Raw genomic sequence first — 19594 nt, 5'->3', positions numbered from 1 at the left:
AGCAGAGACTGTGCCCAGTTACTCTTGGTCCCCTCTGGAGGGATGACCTGTCTACCCTGACCTTGATGGTTCTAGCAGATGTAATCAAGGCAACACAGAGTCCCACCAGATTACAGAGGACGATAATCTAATGACTAGCATTGGTACAAAGGCAGGATTCGAGCTCGGAACACAGATCTAGACAGGACAGTTAGAAACAGCCACATGGAGACAGAGGCGGAGACTAAAATGGTGCAGTCATGAGCCAAGGAGCATTGCAGCCACCAGAGACTTGACAAGGCGGAAGAGTCTTCCTCCCTGGAGGCTACGAAGGGAGCCGGCTCCGGGCACACCCTCAACTTAGAGTTTTGCATTTAGAGCTGTTAACAAGATAAGCTTCTGCTGTTAGAGCCCACCTACTTGTGCCCAAGGGGGCTCCCACACTGTCACCACATGAACCCCACAAAACCAGGCAGGACCCAGGTGCCACAGGCACCCACATCTAACATGGACTGGGGTATCACTGCCGGATTAGATTAGCACGCACCACTCCAGAGTCTCTATCTTGACTATGGGCATGGGTGCCTCTGCTAGCCTGTACACTGAAGCCCAGTGGGCAGGCTGCCTAGAGAAAGTAGAGGCCTTCACCACACCTGGGAGTTCCCTATCTTCTAATACCTAGAACCCAGAACATTGTCCACTTCATAGACATGGACAACCCAGGTCCCAACCTCCACTGTGTACAGAACCAGCTGTTTCCTATTCTCCTTGCTGCAGCCATAGGATCCTCCCCACCCCCGCCATGTCTACCTGATCCTCTTCTAGTTCCCAAGATTCCCTTTGGTCTTCTAATATGGACCCTTCTGGACTAAGGGAGATGGCAGGTGAAGTGAACTTCCTGCTATGCTGATTAAGAGCCAGCAGAAGGGTGGGAGGCCACCCTCCACCCACACGCAGGAGGACAGGGATGAGAAGGTAAAGAATCAGCACCTTTAGGTCCTCAGCCCACCTCCCAGCAGACCCCACACAGGCCACTGAGGAAAGGCAGAGATGGGCTCAAATCCCAGGAGACTAGTCCTGACCCGGAGCAGAGACCACAGTGACAGAGAACCTGACCCTCACTCAAAGACAGGGACAGAGCAGGAACAGGTCACGACAGACCATGAGAGGCAGCCCAGGATACACTGAGGGAAATGGACGGGACACCACATGCCTCTTCCCTAGATCCTCCTTACCCGGCAACCATGAGCCATCTAGAACCTGAGCTGGGAGCTCCAGGGGTGGATGTGACTAGTGGGGCTGAGGCAAAGGTCTGCCCTGTCACCGCCGTGGTGTGTACCACTAGCGTGGAAGGTCACTGTGGCTGGATACATGTCCTACCCAACCTGGGCTTGACTGAGAGTAGAAACGGAAGAACTGGGAAGCCCTTCTACGCCAGGAGGCAGAGAACTGCAGGGAGGCAGGGTTGGGGCCCTCTGAGGGAGATGTGTTCTGTCCCCAACTTAACTTCTACAGAGAAGAGCAGCTGCAGCACTGTTTTAAGCCGGGTGACAAGCTATACGGGCATGTACACTGGAGAGCTAAATAACTTCGGTCCCCTTGAACATCAACTTGAGCTCTTGCTGAATTTGAATGCTGGTGTGCATACTTCTGTTTTTAATGCCTTAAAACCCATCTCAAATTCGTATCTATATTTCTTGGAGTCTGTTCTCGTGGAAGGGTTCCTAGAAACTTCTGGAAGCTGGGCCCTAATGTGGGGCAGTTCTCAGGAGTGCTGGGTAGTCATGGCTGACGGCTCTTTTTATTGCACTCCACTTCCCAGGTAAGCTCCAGGCTGGCCATTCCCTGTTCTATGCACCAGCATAGCTCTCCATCACTATGGGCAGGATTCAGGCCCGGTCCCCATTCAAGGGGTGGTCTGCTTTTTAAAAAGGCTCTTGGTAAAGGAGACCCCGGAGGAAGACTTTATATCTTCAAGGCAAAGTCTGACATCAGTTGGGTGGGAAAAGGTCAAGAGTGAAGAGGTCAGAAGCCACACTGTGAGTCTCTTCAGGGAAACGGGCTGTCAGCACGAAGACCATCAATAAGGGAAGATGAGTGTTCTAGGGGGGTTCACTCACCCCTCAGAACTGCTGTAGATCTGACTGAACTTCGGCACTTGACCTGCTCCAACACCTCACCCATCTGCCCAGTGGCTAACAGGCCGGTATTGACGAGTCACCCAGCTAGCTGACCACAGTATCTATAGAAAAATATCAGCACAGTATGTGCATGTGTGAGTGTATATGTACACGTGGTGCAGGCTATGTGGGCATAGGTATGTGGATGTATCTGTGGGCGAAAGCAGGTGTGGTGCACGCGTGTGCACACGTGAGAGTGGCATGTGTGTGTATGTGCTTGACGATATGATGCACACGTGTATGGTTCATGTGCGCATGTGCCTGTGTGTGCATGTGGCTGTGTTATATACATGTGTGTAACTGTGAGACAGCACATGCACAGGTATATGGGTGAGGCGTGTGTGCGGATATGTACGTGATAGGGAAGCATGTATCTGTGTGCGTGCAGCTGTAGTGTATACCTGCTAGAAAGCCTAGCCGGCAGTGTGACCCCTGGCCACAGAGGCATGCCAAGATGAGCTGCTAAGTCTGTGAACTCGTTATGCAGCAGTAGAAAACTAATCCACCCTGCCTAGGACGAGCTAGCTTCTTACACATTTTAAGTTGGAATGAGGTTAGGCATGAGCACATCAAACGGTCACACCCCTAGCGTGAGTCTCCTTTCTCACTTAATGAAGTAACTGTCAGCAGGGAGGATGGTCCCTGGTGAGGGGACATCCCTCCCCACAGGATCCACAGCAGAAGGTCCTGGAGGGACAGAGCTAGACGCTGAGGGACTCTGGCTGCCTTCGAGGGGTGTGGACCCCCAAGGGAGTTGAGACGGGGGCGGGGGAGGGGGGCTCAAGGGCAGGTATCTGGTTCACCTTTGCTATCTTGGGTCTGGAGCCACAGGGTCAAGGATAAAAGCTCCCAGCCCAGCGGCAAGCCTCGGGGATGAGGGATGCTGGGTAATGTCTTCTGATCTCTTTGGCCCCATCAGTTTGCTGGGTCCACAAAGCTGTGTGGCTGAGATCTGTGTACTTCACGGAGAGAGTCAGCTGTACCTCAACCCACAGAAGAGCCAGACAGCTGGGCTGCCCTGCTTCCTCTAAGAGTTGTGTTGACAGTAAGCCCATGGCCTAGGCCTTGAGTGTAGTCCCCACACGTCTTCTTAAATGACAACCCCTGCCTCTGCAACACTCCGAAAGGGAACTCAGTTTCCCCAGTAGGCAGGCCAGGTGGCTTTGAGTTATCAGGTCACCCTCAGGTCCACTGTGACCTACTACCTAATCCTCCTATTAGCCTCAGCCTCACTGAATCCTGGGTAGGGGAGAAGGTAGGTTTTTCTCCTCTATTTCAGGAGGTCTGGAGGCCACAAGCAGGCCATCCACGGTGAGGCAGGCCCTGGTTCCTCTAGGCTGAGGCCATTTCCCTCACCACTTATTCTTACACACTCCTACCTTGACTATGGAGTGGGGCTCCAGCCTCAGGAGTAGCCATAGAGAGGGAGGATGGGTCGATGCTTTCCCTGACTTGGGTGTGATCCACTGCTGTAGAAGTTCAGACTTATCTCCATTATGCCTCAGGTAACCTGGCACTCCCTGGGCTGGGTCAGCTTCCAACCTACACATACCTTGACACCTTTGGGGATGGCCCAAGGAACCATGACAAGTGACTGGACATGCCTTGTGACTTGGTCTGTTATCCTTTTGTCTCCAGTCATGATGCAACTTTAATGCTCCTATTACTCTGCAGGAACAGATCCTAACAACTGACCCCTCTGTCAGTCCTGAAAACGACTCAACCAACCTCACAGAGGTAGACTGAGGCTGCTCAGCCATTAGCTGCCCACAGACTGATGAGTCCCTAAGACCTATAAGGACAGAATTAGAACCAGAGATGCCATCCCCCAAGGCATCTTGATGCCCACCTCTGTGGCCAAGCACTCCTCAGTTGCATGGACAATGTTCTTCTGTGGTTCACCATCAATATAGCCACTTTTCAAGGTCCCTTCTCATGTCCTATACCCTTTCTACTTAGGACGGCCACTAGGAGTGGTGTGGTCACCTCTTTGTGGCTAGATTTAGGCTCTGAGCAGGGCACAAGGCAGCAAAGAGATGTTATGGTCCCGCAACAGTGCAGTCCATCAGGAAAGGGGTCATGAGTTCAGGCTAGTGAGATGATGCTGGGCAAATCTCCATGGGTGGAGCACACAACATCAATATGTCCACTGTAGCTGTGTGTTACTGAAATGGTGTTAACTATCTCATGGTATTTAATCATGCATTGTGTTAGCATAGTCACAGGGCTGGGCAATCACCACCACAGTCTGGCTTAGCTTAACTTTGTCTCCTCAACGAGACACCATGCCATCAGCCATCACCCACCTTCCCTTCCAAGCTCCGAGCATTCTCCTATCTTTTTGGTCTGCTCAGAACAGACATTTTACAGAAGCAGAGGCATGCGGCGAGGACTCGGGCTTGGCTTCTTTCACGCACTACGAAGCGTGCAAAGTGCACCACATGCACCAAGCATCAGCAACCCCTTCCTCTTCACAGCTGAGGGCAGGGTTGCAGGTACTTACCCATCAGCCACTGATGGACACCTGACCGTTTCCATCTGCTGGCTGTTTGAACAATGTCACGATGAAGAGGTGTGCACGTGTGAGGATAGGTACTTCCTCTTTTGTGGGTAGAAAGACCCAAGGAGGGGAACTGAGGGTCCTGTGCCAACTCTAGGCTCACCTTTCTGAGCAATGGCAACACTGGGTTCCAAGTGCCTTGGGCACCTCTCTCTGATTATCCAGATGGATGTTGTCCATATACCTTCCAGAAGACTGATGGGTCTGTACATACTAGTATCTTCTAGAAGGCTATAGAGGTAGCTGGAAGGAAATAAAACCAACCACAATGTCTCTGATGACTGGCCCCTCACTTGTGTTTTTATCTGCTATCGTCTAAGAGGAATCTCCACATTTTCTTGGGCATTCCTGTCTCTTATCGTGGAAATTCACTATTCACACATCTTACCCCCTTTCTTCTGTGGGCAGTCTCTGCTGCACGCAGTAAGTCTGCTCATCAACTGTCCCAACCCATCTTCAGATTACCGTGGTTCTACCTATAGCTTTTGAGCTTCATGATGGGTTATGGATCAAAATGATTTCAGCAGAACACATATTTGGAACACTGACTTTTGAGGGGGAGGGGCAGTGGCCTAGGGGTTAAAACCCAGGGCTATGAATCATAGGCGTATATGATCTGCATGGAGCTGTATCTCCAGCCCATGGGTTTCTCCCCCAGGCTGGAGATTTGTGGGACTTGAAATGTTTGGCAGATGCAGTGTGTAAGCCATGCCGTGGGAGCCAGGGTGTAAGAGAGGTCAAGTGCATTCTCACATCTGCCGCTTTTTGGTACTTCCTGTGTTCAGAGAGAACTCTGCCCAGCCCACGGTACCAGGGAGCGTGAGCTGCTGCTAGGGGTTTTGCAGGCTGGGTTTGAGCTTGCAGGATTCCGTTCTTCCTCCTTCTGAACCTGGTTCAGTGCTCATCCATGCTGTGTCTCCGCCAGCCCTGTTTCTTCCCATCCCGCAATCCCTAGGGAATTTCATCTGGAACACAGTGTGTGCTCCCCCGGATACAACTTGACTTTTTCCTCCTCTCCCGGAAAGACTAAGCCAATCCTCCTCCCAGCAACTGCTGACGTTCCGAAATGCTGGCGTGGCCCAAACGCAATTCTCAGGAACGTTGAGCTTTGTGTCAGGGACACATGGTCTGTTCCATGGGTTGGGAGACAGTAGTGACAAGTGCTAAGCACTGCCAGGCTTTAATTGAGCGCCTGGAACTTTGTCAACACAGTTCCTACCTCATTTCATCTGGGCCAGTGGAAGAACCAGAGCTCAGGCCTGGCTAGATCCTCAAGCCCAGAAACGAGATACCCCCATAGGACCTTTGCCTCCATGCCAACTTTGGAGTCATGTGTCTGCTGCAGCGAGGCAAGCACCTGCACAAATCGCTGATCGGACTACATTGATAAAATGTAAAATCATAGGTAAGGTCCCAAAATTTCATTGGAAAAATTCATGGAAATTATAGCATCAGATGTGTGAGTGAGCACAAGGGATCCAGCCCTCCTAAGGCTTTATCTACAAACAGGGCAGCTAGCTGGGTCTGGTCTACAGGACCGCTGCTTGTCTAACTCCTTCACCACAGGGTGTGTGTGGACACAAAACACTCAAAGCTGAATACCCTGACGGCAGGTCCAGTTTATTACTTGTGAGGCATCCAGCTGAGTTTCTGAGGTCCATGAAGGTTGCAGTTCTCATCTCAGGTATTCATGGCACTGACTTTTCAAGAATGTCCAGTGAGTGATCAGTGGTGGTGGTGGTGGTGGTGGAAACTCCTGACTGGCCTCCCTGCAGGGCTGGGCCTCCCTGCAGGACAATCAATCCTCTGGCTTTAGGTGGACAGAGCACAAGAAAGGGAACACCAGACCCACTGTGCTAAGGCTGTGGCCTGAGGCTCTTAGTACTGCTCATTTGATTTTCTCTGTTTACAAGTACAATTACTGTGTGCCTGCTGTCTTTTAGGTGCATTGGCTATAGGAGAAACTTTTTTTTTGGGGGGGGGGTACAACTTATTGTGGTATCTCATACTACCTAACTCTGAAACACTGAAGTACAACTTCATTTCTTATACACCTCCTGCTGTACAGGCACTGGCTTTGTCTTACTTTTCAAGGACTGCAGAGTTCAGGGTGATGTGGTTTCCTGCAGGTCTAGATGACGTGTGTCCCATCTGACAGTGTCATTGGCAAAGGCATGCCGCAGCAGCAGGAACCCAGATGTCTCTGTAGTGCCTCAGACAGCTGAGGGAGGGCTCAGGCCCCAGGGCTACTCAGCTGGGTGAGTCCCGTACATAACCCCTGCAACACCGGCCTCAGTCTTCGTGACACAAAGCAACCTTGCTTTTCCATTCTTGGGGATACACCCGCAATCAGGGCTTCCTGAAAATCCAGCAGTTTTCCATTTTCTCAGAATTTAGGGGGAAGAGTCCTGCATGCTAAATACTTTAAAGAATGTGCCTGTCAAACTCCCTCAGCCTAGAAAGCTTACTGGAGATTATTAACATTATTCTCCTCTCTGATATGTTTGGTCATTTTCCACACAGAAAAAAAAAAATCATGCATATAGTCAAAGCTCCCATGTCCTGATGAATACACAGGCAGTTCTTGAACATTTGAACAGTCTGAATGTGAGGCTGACATTCTTCTTCTACATTTACTTCTTGGCCTTAAAAATGTGGGTTAAACAGAGGTTAAAAACAAAACAACACGTCTTTATACAATTATTTAAAGATGATTTTTAATAATCAACCAGTTCCAGCAACCAATTCCAGGTGTTTCTTTTTAAGCTAATTAATAATTTCAATGTTAAGTTTTCCTCTTTTTGGAGGGTTGTTTTCTCCAAATCTAGGTTATTTTCATTGTTTCCGATTTGTGTAGACACACTTACTCCAAGAACATCTTTCATTAGCCAAGCTGAGTTCTTTCTGCTTCATCCTAATTGGGACCCTAATTCCACGTGTGACTATCCGGTGTGCTCCACCCTATTCCGATCACATCAATGACCTCACAAATGATGGCTCCCTTGTAGCACTAACCCTGGAAGTAGCATCTTGCCAATTTCATATGGGCACAAACCAAGGCCCCGAGAGCCAGGCCACCTCTGCGTTAGCCTGCTGCAAGACAATCTGACTTCAACTCTCTGTGGCCTTAAGGAAGCTCAGCTCCATGATTTAGACTGAGAAGGAAGGCTGGCACACCGCTTCTGTCTGGGACTGAGAACACATGAAGAACAGCCTTGCTTGTACACCAATTTCCATAGGTAACTACCAAAGCATCTGTGGGAAGGTGGGGTTCACGGGACCTGCGCCCTGCTTCTCCCTCCTCCTGCTCTTGGTGGTGATTATTTGATCTACACACAGTCTGCTGGACACATTAACTTTCAAGCCCCATGTAACCTTCAACTTTAAACACCCATTCTGGCCATTTCATCTGCAGTCCTGCTTTCCTCATCTGTGTCCCTGGCATGCTTGTCAGCTGTGGGGGTCTCAAACATGACGGCTCATTTTCAACCTGAACTACAAGTGTACAGACAAATATATGTCATTAAGTATCTGCACTGACACAGGACATCACCACACTCCTTCCAATCCCATCACCTGGTATAGCTTTCTTTACTCTTCACTTTAAACCTTTCCTGTGTTGCTACGAGTACTTTCAGGTAGTTCTGAATCAAGTTGCTATCTTGAAGAACTGCCCTGATAGTCCTTGCTTTTTTGATAGAGACAGCTGGTCCATTTACATTTATTGTGGTCACAGGCAGCAAGGCCCTGTTATACACAATGCTCTGTACTGTCTTCTTGCTACCCTATGCTGCTCCTGCCTCCACTTAGTTTGCACACGTGCTCAGATCCCCTTCACTCTTTCGTTTGTGGTGCTTTAGCAGACAGCAGGCTTAGTTTCACTGGTAGCTTTTAATGTTGGTCAAATCCAGGAGACCATTTCCCAAAGGTCTGAAGCAAGCCATCCTGGATAATTTTGGACCACAAAGAGAGATGACCCTGCACTGAGGATGGGCTGGGGTGATCCTTCCCACACTGCTGTTGGTTGCTTCCTGGCCATCCTTAATCAACCACAGGTGACACTGGAGTGTCGTTTACATAAGGAGAGCTTTTGTATAATTCAGAGGAAATTAAGGAACAGGTCTGCAAGTTTGCTTTCAACTGTGTAGTCATAGCAACAGGCTGGCTTTAAACTGGAGATCTTCCTGCCTCAGTCTCCTGAGTGCTAAGGTTTTAGGCCTATGTTCATCATGCCCCCTGAGACTGGTGTCAGTGGTGAACATCAATTTTCCCACACATGAACATTTCCATCTTCCCCTCCTGATTTCAGTGTCTTGCTTTATTGATCTGAGTGTATCTTCTATTCACCATTTTAGGAACACTATGTGGGGGTATGCTTTTCCAGTCACAGAAAATGTTCCTAGGTACTCCCTTTGTACAGAGTAATTAGAAATAGGGTTGAGTTCATAATGTTCTGGTCTCTCTTGCTGACAATCCTCCCTTTATCTTCTGGCTTCAGGACTCTCTGGGCTCACAAGACTGTTTGTCTCTGCTGGTTCCGTGGACTCATGCTCTTCCATCTTTATTCTTCTTCACTATCATCTAAGTGGCTGTCAGACAGGTTTCCTTCATTTACCAAACTCAGACACATCCTGTGATGTCAGATCCAGTCAAGTTTTTCAAGCTGGGACTTTCCTTCTGCCTAGGGGGCTCGAGTGTTTCTTTCTAACATCTCACTTTACCAGGAAGCTCATCTTTTTCCCTTCCTGATGCTGGGGTTCTCCTTGGCAGCAGCACCCCTGTTCTTAGGCTGTATGTCCCTTTCCTGGCCTCCCAACCTGCCTCCTTCACCTTCTTTGTCCCATTTCTTGGCTGTGTTCTAGTTTTAAGATGGCTCTCACGCCGTGGCTCCCATTTTTCTGCAGCGACAGTTCTATTATTCATAGTTTCCAAAACACATGGGAATTCTGCTCTTGGGTCTTCAATGTTTTTCCATGCGTCACGTGTCTCTGTGAGAAAGCACAAGTGTCTACCTTCACTCTAGGCTCTCCTCTGCCATGCCATCCTGGAATAATAGACGGCCAAGTTCAGCTCCACAATATCCAGTCAACATCTCTGAGTCTACCTTTTTGTGAGCCCAGTGGGGTGCTCCAGGGCTACCTGGCCCTCTCTTTAGGACCCTCTTCCTCACAGATAGCGCTCATTTTTCCAGGGTCCAGCCTGTGACCTAGGTCTCATCAGGCAGAGACCAAATCTGCCCAGGGTTGGATGTCAAATCTTCAGACTCTCTCTGCTCCCCTGGATATGGGTTGCTCCATCCTCTTCCAGGCTGGACCTGGGTGCTGGTAAATGTGAAGAAATACTCATTTTCATGTGACCATCCATAGGCTCCCACCAGCCAGAGGTGGCCTCAGGGCTGGGTGTTTGCTATTGGAAGTTTGGGTTCTGTCTCAGCTTGGTTAATTGGTCAGGAAGCAGAAAGAATGAGCGCAGGGTCTGAACTAGGCCCTTTCTTTGCTCCTGCTCCTCAAAGGATGCTGTCTACCAAGTAAGCTTTGCCAGCCTTGAGTCCCGCCATTGCTCCTCTTGCAGGAAGCGTCCCTGCAAAACGCCCTCTGCCTTCCTGTGCTCCCACCATCACCATCACCATGTCTTGACGCCAAGCCCACGAAGAGGAAGATGTCCTAGGATTTTTTGCACAATGACTCATAGTCAAATCAGGGTTCAGAGGTGACATGGGCTGCTTGCTCTCTTGAGGAGCCAAGAGCATCTTCTATGGGGATTCTCTTCTTGCCCTCGAGTCTCGATGATATCGAGAGTCCTTATTTCAAATAGCCTCTGTAACTTGAAGTTGGGCAGAGGATGAAGTCAGCATGTTGCGTCCAGCCACTATATTAAGTTACAAATCATGGATGCTTCTCCAAGGACTTGGGAGAGGCGCTGGACTCTCCTCTCACTAGTTACGTTTCTCCTGCAAGGAAGGAAAATACCATTCTCTCTCACCTCACCTCTGGAAGCCTACACACCAGTTGGCCACATGCCTGGTGAGAACCTGAAGGCCATGGCTCTGCATAGCAGATCCAACCAGAACCAAAACAGCATCCTTGAGCGATGCAGTGCCCTGACCTTTCCCACTGCATGAATGCTATCACATTAAAGAGAGAGGACTCCCCAGAAGAGACTCCTTCATCCTATACAGCCAATGGGGTGTGAGTACCCCAGGATATGCTGGGTGTAAAAGGACAAGAGCCTTTCCCCACAGAGACCCCTAGTATCTCAGAAGCCTTTTCCCTCCATCCCTTAGTTTCTCACCCCAATAACCTGGGAATCCAGCTGAGGACACCCTCCCTCCTTCTCCAGATAAGAAAGCCAAGGTTTAGGAGGACAGACTGCCACAGGTCATCTGCTCAGAAACAAAGAATTGTCAGTTTCCTAGGCTAGGCATGATCAGATCTGACCCAGAACATTCACTTGCTAACATGCATAAGTCCTTGAATAGGGCTCTTCTCTCAAGATGTGCCTGGGTGCTATTATGCATGCTGCAGGCTAAGGCTGAGATTTATGCTCTAGTGCAGGGGGTGGGGCATTTGTGGGGACCTGGTGGCAGATCTTCAGGGTCAACTATGCTGGTGCTGGTGATAGAGTAGATGCTGTCCTAGGGCTTGATGCACCTGCTAAGTGTCTGGCTTAATAGAGCAACTTAAAGCAGTGTGGCTAGAGACACAAATTCCTTGATTTTGTTTTGTTTTAAAGTTGTTTTACAAACACTGTGCTGGAGAGTTTTATGTCAAGCTCAAGTTTTCTGAAAGGAGGTAACCTCAATTGAGAAAATGCCCTCCCATAAGATCTGGCTGTAGAGCACTTTTAAAAGTTAGTGATGGATGCGGGAGGCCTTAGCTTATTGGATGGTGCCATCCCTGGGCTGGTGGTCTCGGGTTCTCTAAGAAAGCAGGCTGAGCAAGCCACGGGGAGCAAGCCAGTAAGCAGCACCCTCCCATGGCCTCTGGATCAGTTCCTGTCTCCAGGTTCCTGCCCTGTTGAGTTCCTGTCCAGACTGACTTCAATGATGAACAGAGATATGGAAGTGCAAGACAAATAAACCCGTTCCTCCCTGACTTGATTTCTGGTCATGGTGTTTTGTGAAAGGCATAGAAACCCTAAGACAAATGACAATGCCAAAGGCTCACATTTCATTACCTCTAGAGCACACAGAGGCCATTGGAAAGGTTCCACTTCCATCCAAGCCACTCCTGCTCGCCTATTGCTATCTCAGCTGGCTGAGGACAGCGAGTCAAATCTGTACACCCCAACCATGAGGACCAACTCAGGGAGCCTGGAGCCTGGGACTAAGGGATAGCCTGGTTCAGGGGCAGAACTAATGAGGGTTCTGGCCCCAAAAGCTTCCATGATGAACACACAGATACTGACTAATCTTCCAGCTTTACACTCGGTAATAGCCCACTATTTCTGATATAGCTGAGACCTGCATTTACTTCTGTCCTGAATAAAAACAACACTGCTTTTACCTGAGAGTCTAAGGCCAAATTAAACCAACACAGAGAAACACACTTGGAGCGCTCTGGCAACATTACCTGTCAAGGTGGTGTTTGGCCCTTTCCTGGTGAAAGCAGACTTATCTGTCAGACACATGCATGGCCCAGTAGGTGGCAGTGGCCTGGGAGGGCACATCTCAGGGTGGCCACCTAGGTATCAACTTCACTGTACACAGGGCAGCTAGAAGGGCTATATTGGAGTTGACCACTCTGGGTTCCACTTCAGGGGTGACTCTAGGGCCTTCTCACAGGTCTCTAATGCAACTTTCTGGGACATTCCATAACCTGCCTCCCACAAGCAGCCTTCTTCAAGTCTAGAGGGCATTTAGGCCATGGAAGAGGGTTGCTCAGGACATGGGGGCCTGAAAAGACTTTACAATCAGGTGCCTCACCTTTTCCAAGGTTAGAGTAAAAATAGTAAGTGCTCGGAAGGCTGGAAGGATGAGGTCTAAGGGGGTGCCACTGCTACAAGAGCAAGATCTCACAGTTGGCGGTGTCTCCTTACCAGCCTCCATGGGTGAAGGACTGTCTGGCCAGGAGGCCCTCTGTCTCTCTCAGCTGTGTCTATGTGGCACAAGTATTTCAGCACCGGGAACAGGTGCCACCTTAGCTATGTTCTAAGCAGTGCACTAGGCACCAAGATAGTCAAGTGTGTCCACTGAACGTCAAAGACCGATCCCTATACAGAGCTGTGAGGGTTTCCACACCGTCTTTAACATAGGGGACCATATGCTTCAGATCTATACCTTAGCCTCCAACGTGCAACCAGTGTGCCAAGGGACAGAGAGGGAGACAGTTGGGGAGACATGGAGAGGGTGAGCATGTGTCCCAGTTTCACGGGGGCCGGAGCTAGATTTCCTTGGCGACACTTTGGGAACACAACCTTACACAGACCCTGAACCCTCATCTTTTACTTCACTGGAACCCTTAGCCATTCTGGTGCTGCCTTCAGGCATGCTCAGTACTGGCTCGGATGCTGGTCATCTCCTCTATCAGGAGGAGTACCCTTCCTGTGTCAGTGGCTCACCCCACACCCACCTGTCTTATAGGACCGGCCCTGTCTCCCACTCCCCACTGGGCCCGTTTCCCCCAGTTTCAACCCTTTGCCATTTATGTATTTAAAACAATTCAAAGAACAAACGCTTTAAGGAAAATTGAGATGAATGCAGACCAATTACAGAAAAGAGGGACCAGCAGGAATGCCTCTCCTTCTGAAAAATGCCGATGGAAATAATGTAGCTTGGTCAAACCAATCTTTTTTTTTGTTTGTTTCTGGGCTCATATCCACCAAGAGCATGAAGAATGCCTCTGCTTACAATACTACTTGATGCAGCACTGCCATATACATTTTTGTTTACGCACGGAATCTATTAAAATGTCCAGCTATTACCGTGGTGATGAACAGGGTGACTCAGAGGAGCACAGAATGGATCCAAGTAATGACTCTGGTCTTTCATCACTTGCGCCGAACAAAGATGGGTTAGGGTGCAGGCAGCGGGCTCCTGCGTGCGGACTGAGCCTGTACTGCCCGCCTCAGTGCTCACACGACTTTTTAATCCAGTCTGCTTTGTCCTTGTGAGGACGTCACGTCCAGAGAGCATCTAAATCGATCTGAGGTGCAGGGCTGCTGGGTGAGAGGCCATCCCAGCTCGAGGGTCGAAAGCAGGATTTTCTCCTCCGACGTTCCTTTTGGCAGTCTGCCTGCTGCAAGTATTTTGTCTTCTACAGTGGTTTTCTGCTGCCCTGTGTGTCTGGTCTAGGCTCCACTGGCAAGATGCCACAGGCACCCTTTGATCACAGTGGAGGTGGGGACAGCAGCCGCTGACCTTTGGCCTAGGTTCCTCCTTGTGGGTGTGTGCTCCAAGGTGGCCAAGAGAGCTGATCTGCATCCTAAGGGTTGGTTCCCAGGATCCTCACAGTACTGGGTCTGGCATCAGGACTAGAGGGACGTTGGGAACCACGCAGGTTTGAGAAGGGAAGGTCAATGAAGAATGCTTAGGTCAGCTGCGTGGCAGGGGCCTCACTGACTTCCCTCCCGATGTGGGATTCAAACAAAGAATCCCCTCAATAACACCCCAGTGCCATTGAAGGCAGCCCATCACCACGAGCCCCTCCTCCTGCCCATGTGAGATGCAGGAGGGCACAGTGACGCCCTCTCGGGAGCCACTATCTAAGTCAGACTGTCACAGGGGAGCAGTGTCCCTTGAGGTGATCTCACATGCCACCTCTTTTCCAGTGGCGTCCCCTTTGTGTTCCGAGGGAGGGCTCTCCAGGTCCCCAGCCTTGCCTTCCTAGCCTCACGGTTTCTGGTGCCTCTTTGGGGGTCCGCCTCATCTGGGCTAAGGAAGTCTCTTCTACCCGCAAGCACGTTTGCCCAGGCAGAGATCAAGTTGGCGAGGGTCCCGCCTGCTCTGTTGATCACTGGCTAAACACACCCCGTACATGTCTCCTGCCGTCATCTTTCTACCAAGGTGGCTTCTCGAGAGACCAGGTGTCATTGGGAATCAGGACTAACTCAGAGGACACCTGGCATGAGAGCCCAGGTTGGCTTGCCATGCTTCTGGAGCCAAAGATGTCAATTTCATGGGGAGTGGCTCAGTGGTAGTTGGCACAGGTAACGTGGGGCGGGGTGGGGGGAAACAACCTTGTGCTCCCCAGTCCCATCTCTGTGTAATTAACTGAATTTAATGCTCTGGGAGGATGAAGGACATTAAGTCAAGAAAAGATGTGCATGTCATGTCCCCAACGTCTCGGAGTTTCAGAGCTAGGGAGCTGCCTGCCTGCACAGGCTTAAGAGATTCCCAGCTTCAGATAGAAGGAGGAGAACCAGATGGCGACAGCCACCAGGACCAGGGAACAATGGAACATCTAACAATCAGCAAGCCGTCAGTCTCAGAAAAGGCCTCCGGATTTCCAATGACCTCACCAGGCGGGAAGGGAGCCGGGTGTGGAATTACTATGAGGAGTCAACCAGCTATAGGCTCTTTCCTGGTCCCTTATGAAATCAGCTGTCTTGGGTGCTGGATGAGGGAGCAGATCCAAGGTAGACATGCTTTCCTGCCTGCCCCCTGGATGATTCAGCTAAGCCCTCACCCCTTAGAAGCTAAGCTGAACACACACACACACACACACACACACACACACACACACACACACACACACACACACGGCTTCTCATGGTAAGCAACTGAACCTGTCTAGATGGAGCTATAGTGCTGATGGTGGACAAATGAACTCAGGCTGAAGCTAGGCTGGATTGCTTCTTCTATCTCCAGGGATTCATTTTCCCATTTGACCTCTTAGAAGACCATCCCATTTTCTTCTTCCAGATTCAAGCCTTTGGAATTCATCCAGATTCCTACTATAAGTGTAACCCAGGAGCCTGTTCATTGCCCCTGTTGCTGGGGGATGCCCTTGAGGTTCCAGACTCCTTCATCTCTAGCTGTGAGAGGGCAGGGGTGCAGAGCAAGGCCTGTTCTCCCTCCACAAGGATAGATCATTCCAGCAGCTAGGGAACTAGAGGTCAAGAGCCACATCTGGTCTCCGGCACCTGTGTCCTGTAACACCTGAGCTGGGGGGCACCTGGATGCCTGGGGGGGCACCTGGATGCCAGTCCCTGCTTGAGCAGTCCCCCAGGCAACATTGCATTCTGAGGTCTGCCACCCCCCCTTGTGTCTCTCTGTGTGTCTTAGTTAGGGTTTCTATTGTTGTGATAAATACCATGACCAAAAGCAACTTGGGAAGGGAAAGGAATTATTTCACCATATACTTCAGAAAACAGTCTATCATTGAAGGAAATCAGGCTAAGAACTCAAGGCAGGAAGCCACAGGTAGGAACTGCTGCAGAGGTCATGGAGCAGGAATGCTACTACTTCCTTGTTCCCCATGACTTGCTCAGCCTGCTTTCTTACAGTGCTCAGGACCATATATATGACCAGGGGCCATACAGCCTACAACGGGCCGGACCCTCCCACATCAATCACTAATTAAGAAAATGCACTACAGATTTAGGAAGGCATTCTCTCAACTGAGACTCCCCTTTAGAGCAAATAAATCTAACCAGTGTCAAGACAGGACAGTGTGGGGCTGATTTCATCCTTCTGAAATTGAGATTGTTTCCCCCATCTACCAGGGCCTCATATTGTAGCAAGAATTCTAGTTGGTCTTAATAATAAACACCTGGAGGCAGATATTGGCGAACTCGCACTACATCACATCTCATTTGGAGTTCCAGGATGGAGCTCTCTATTCACCCTTGGGCTTTGGTAAGTGGCCTCACATGGAAAACACACACCTTCCAGTTTTGCAAATTGTGTGTGTGTGTGTGTGTGTGTGTGTGTGTGTGTGTGTGTGTGTGTGTGTGTATACAAGTGTGCATTGGGGCAGAGGGATTGCCCCTGTGTCACCCCTCAGATGCCCTTTACACTAGGACCTTTGATCAAGCCAGTCTGGCTGGCTGTCAAACCCAAAATACTGTCTCTGCCTTCCTTGGGCTGGAAATTACAAATGCATGCCTCCGCATCCAGCTTTTTATATGGATGGTTGGGGGAGAACTTGGGTCCTTATGCTTCTGTGGTAAGCACTTTACCAATGTGCTATCTCTCTGGAGTCTGAAGCTTCTTCAGCCCTTCTCTTCTGCTACAGCCACCACTAGTCCCCTCCTAGACACATGCTGTCACATCCCTGTCTCCTCACAGGGGTCTCCAGAAGGCTGGTAGGCAGCACAGGGATCTGGTCCTTTTTAGCTGGGGGCTGAGACTTGCATTTGGTAAGTTTCCACAAAGGCCCCTTTGAGGTTTGTTGGCCCAATATGGGGGTGCCTGGAGGTGCTCCATTCTTCTGTGAAGTCGTGATTACCCAACACTGGTGGGAACCTAGGCACACCTGTGGCTTGGCACACAGCCATTCAGGGACCCATGTTGATTCCTGGAAGGAGCCCAGTCCAGTTTTCTATGATTTTTTTTTTTTGGTATGGCCATCAGACCACACACAGCCTTCAGAATTTCATGATGGAGACCTCCAGGTTCCAGCCCGACCTGCAGAAGCTCTTGAGGTCAACCCGTTTCCCACTTCCAAGCTGGCAGGAAGCTGTAGTTGCAGAGTCTTGAATGGAATGGGTAGAGTCCACTCAACAGCCAGCTGTGCACCCGAAGGGCCCTCCCTGCTCCAGGCCAGCTCTATTGGACAGAAGATGAGGCTAGGATGGCTGAGAAGCGGACCAGCCACAGTTGTGTTCTTCGGGGATGTGACTGTGCTCAGTGCTCTTGACTTCCAGATGCCCCAGTGGGTCCAGGCACAGGCTACTCAGCTTGAATCAGCAGGCAGTGTCAGGTAAGCTGAGAGGACCTGCCGCTCAGAGTGGCTGCTTGAGTGGACTCTACATCTGCCTGTAATAGAGGCCCCCAAAACACTGGGTGCAGAGGTCAGACATTCACCCTCACATGTGTTCCTGCAGCTGGCGCTTGGACATCTCTGAGTCTATGTCCTCTGGTGTATATACTTCCGTGTAAGTGCTAACTCCTAAGCAGGACTCCCAGGAAGCCCTCCCTAAGCATCCCCCACCCCCACAAACATACAGAATTAAAATGTGGTGCTTAATAGCTAATTGGATCCCAGTCCATCTGGTTTATTCTGATTTAGGGAACGGTATGGCTCACCGTTGAGCATCTTGCAATTCATAAACATCACAGAAACGCAGAGTAAACACTGATTAGAATATCTGCGAAAGCCACTAACATGTGCAGTGCGCAGCGCAGCCGTAGCCAGCCAACATCTGCTCTGGGATCCATTCCTGGCCTGCTATGAGGGACCGCAGTCCCCACCTGGGATCCTCTGGCCCTTTTCATTTAGGTCCCCTGTAAGTCCTGCTGTCAGGGCTAGTGAAAACCAAGAGCCCAGGGGCTGCAGCAGAGGAAGGGGATTCCACCCCTTGCACCATCTCTAAAAAACGATGCATCATGGATGGGTACTAGAAAGGGTGCTGCTTCCATGCCCAAGGAGAACCTTCGGCGTTCACTAGTCACCTGGCTCAGTGCTGATGCATACTCACAAAGCAAAGTTTAAGGGGCAACTTCAGAGGCAACCCTTAACAAAGCTAGCCCAGGGCCTCGTTTGTCTCCAGAGTCGTCAGGGCCATGGACTTCCCACTTTGCACAGCGACACTAGCATCTCCCACATCACCACTATGCCCATGCTGCTCTAAGTGGCACTCATCCCAGTGACCCGAGAGGCACTCTAGTATTTTTATGACCTTTCGTCCACTTTTTACAGGCTGATCATGAGCCAGTAAATTAATTTCATGACCCACTAATGGGGTGGTGACCCACGCTTTTGAGACGCAGTGATTCCAGAAATGCGAACATCAGCATGTATCTGGGGGTCTGCATTGGGCTAATCAATGGATCCATTTATCACACATACTTAGGAGGCCCCATGAGGGGACAGGCTACGGGATCCCCAGGCCCAGTGACCTGCCCCTGAGCAGCTCCCATTCTGGTGACACACACAGAGATATAATCAGCAAGTGACACTGTGCCAGGGTTAGGGTGTCACAGTGGAGTTTGGATGCGGAGTTGGCACAATCGGGGTACAGAGTGGAGAGGGGTCTTGGCTGAATGAAGGCCCTATCTGGGATGAGTGACACTGGAAAGGAATTACAGCCACTACATGGTCTCCAGGCCTCTTAGAGGTAATGGGCGACAGGACTGTCATGTTGGAAAAAACAATTTATGGCAACATGTGAAACCTATGCTACTAATTTACTCTATAAGAGGCCATGATATAAATGCATAGTAGGGACTTTAAATTGTGGTTTCTTAGTATCTGGCTTGAGAACCAACATTTTAGACACTTACAAACATGTCACCTTAGGCTAGAGGTTCCAATAGGAGTCAGGTCTCATCCTTTTGAACTCAAGGACACTACGTAGACTAGACTGCAGAGCTGGTCAAGCTCCCTTCTTGTCTCTGGAAGAGGTAAAGCTGGCTCAGGGGGCCCTCACACCCACCCAGTCCACTGTGGTGTCCAATTGCAATTACACACTGCCCTTACTTGCCCATCCCTTCCAAGTGTGATCCCAGCAAGTAGGGAACCAAGCCTAGGGCTACCTCTGGTCCCCAAAAGGACACAGGCTTGGGAGTTAAGACTCTCTGGCCTTGTCATGACTCTCCTTTGAATCATGGGTGACTATGAATATATGACTCCTTTCTTGGTGACAGTTTTCACCATTATAGCACTTACCCAAGTGGTTCAAAGCCTGAGGTGTGGATGGGAAGGCTGTACCTTCTACAGGAGGTCACTATGTGGCATTGGGAAAGCCATCAGCAGACCTCTGCATGGTTATG

At 50.1% G+C, this 19594-nt stretch overlaps 1 protein-coding gene across 4 annotated transcripts in view; it reads right to left on the bottom strand.

Annotated features, from left to right (window-relative positions):
• The window catches only part of Tafa5 (TAFA chemokine like family member 5), a 212803-nt gene that overhangs the window by 11758 nt on the left and 181451 nt on the right, over nucleotides 1-19594 (bottom strand). For 2 of the 4 annotated variants that reach the window (XM_042265520.2, XM_042265523.2), the window contains exon 4: nucleotides 4663-4704. The exons of the other annotated variants lie outside the window; for them this stretch is intronic. In XM_042265520.2, the coding sequence (XP_042121454.1) occupies nucleotides 4666-4704 (39 nt within the window). In that variant the 3' untranslated portion in view covers nucleotides 4663-4665. The remainder of the gene's footprint in view (nucleotides 1-4662; nucleotides 4705-19594) is intronic. 4 annotated transcript variants of the gene reach the window in all.

Source organism: Peromyscus maniculatus, chromosome 20, assembly GCF_049852395.1.
Source record: "Peromyscus maniculatus bairdii isolate BWxNUB_F1_BW_parent chromosome 20, HU_Pman_BW_mat_3.1, whole genome shotgun sequence".
Lineage (NCBI taxonomy): Eukaryota > Metazoa > Chordata > Mammalia > Rodentia > Cricetidae > Peromyscus > Peromyscus maniculatus.
This window is presented reverse-complemented; position numbering and strand designations above follow the sequence as displayed.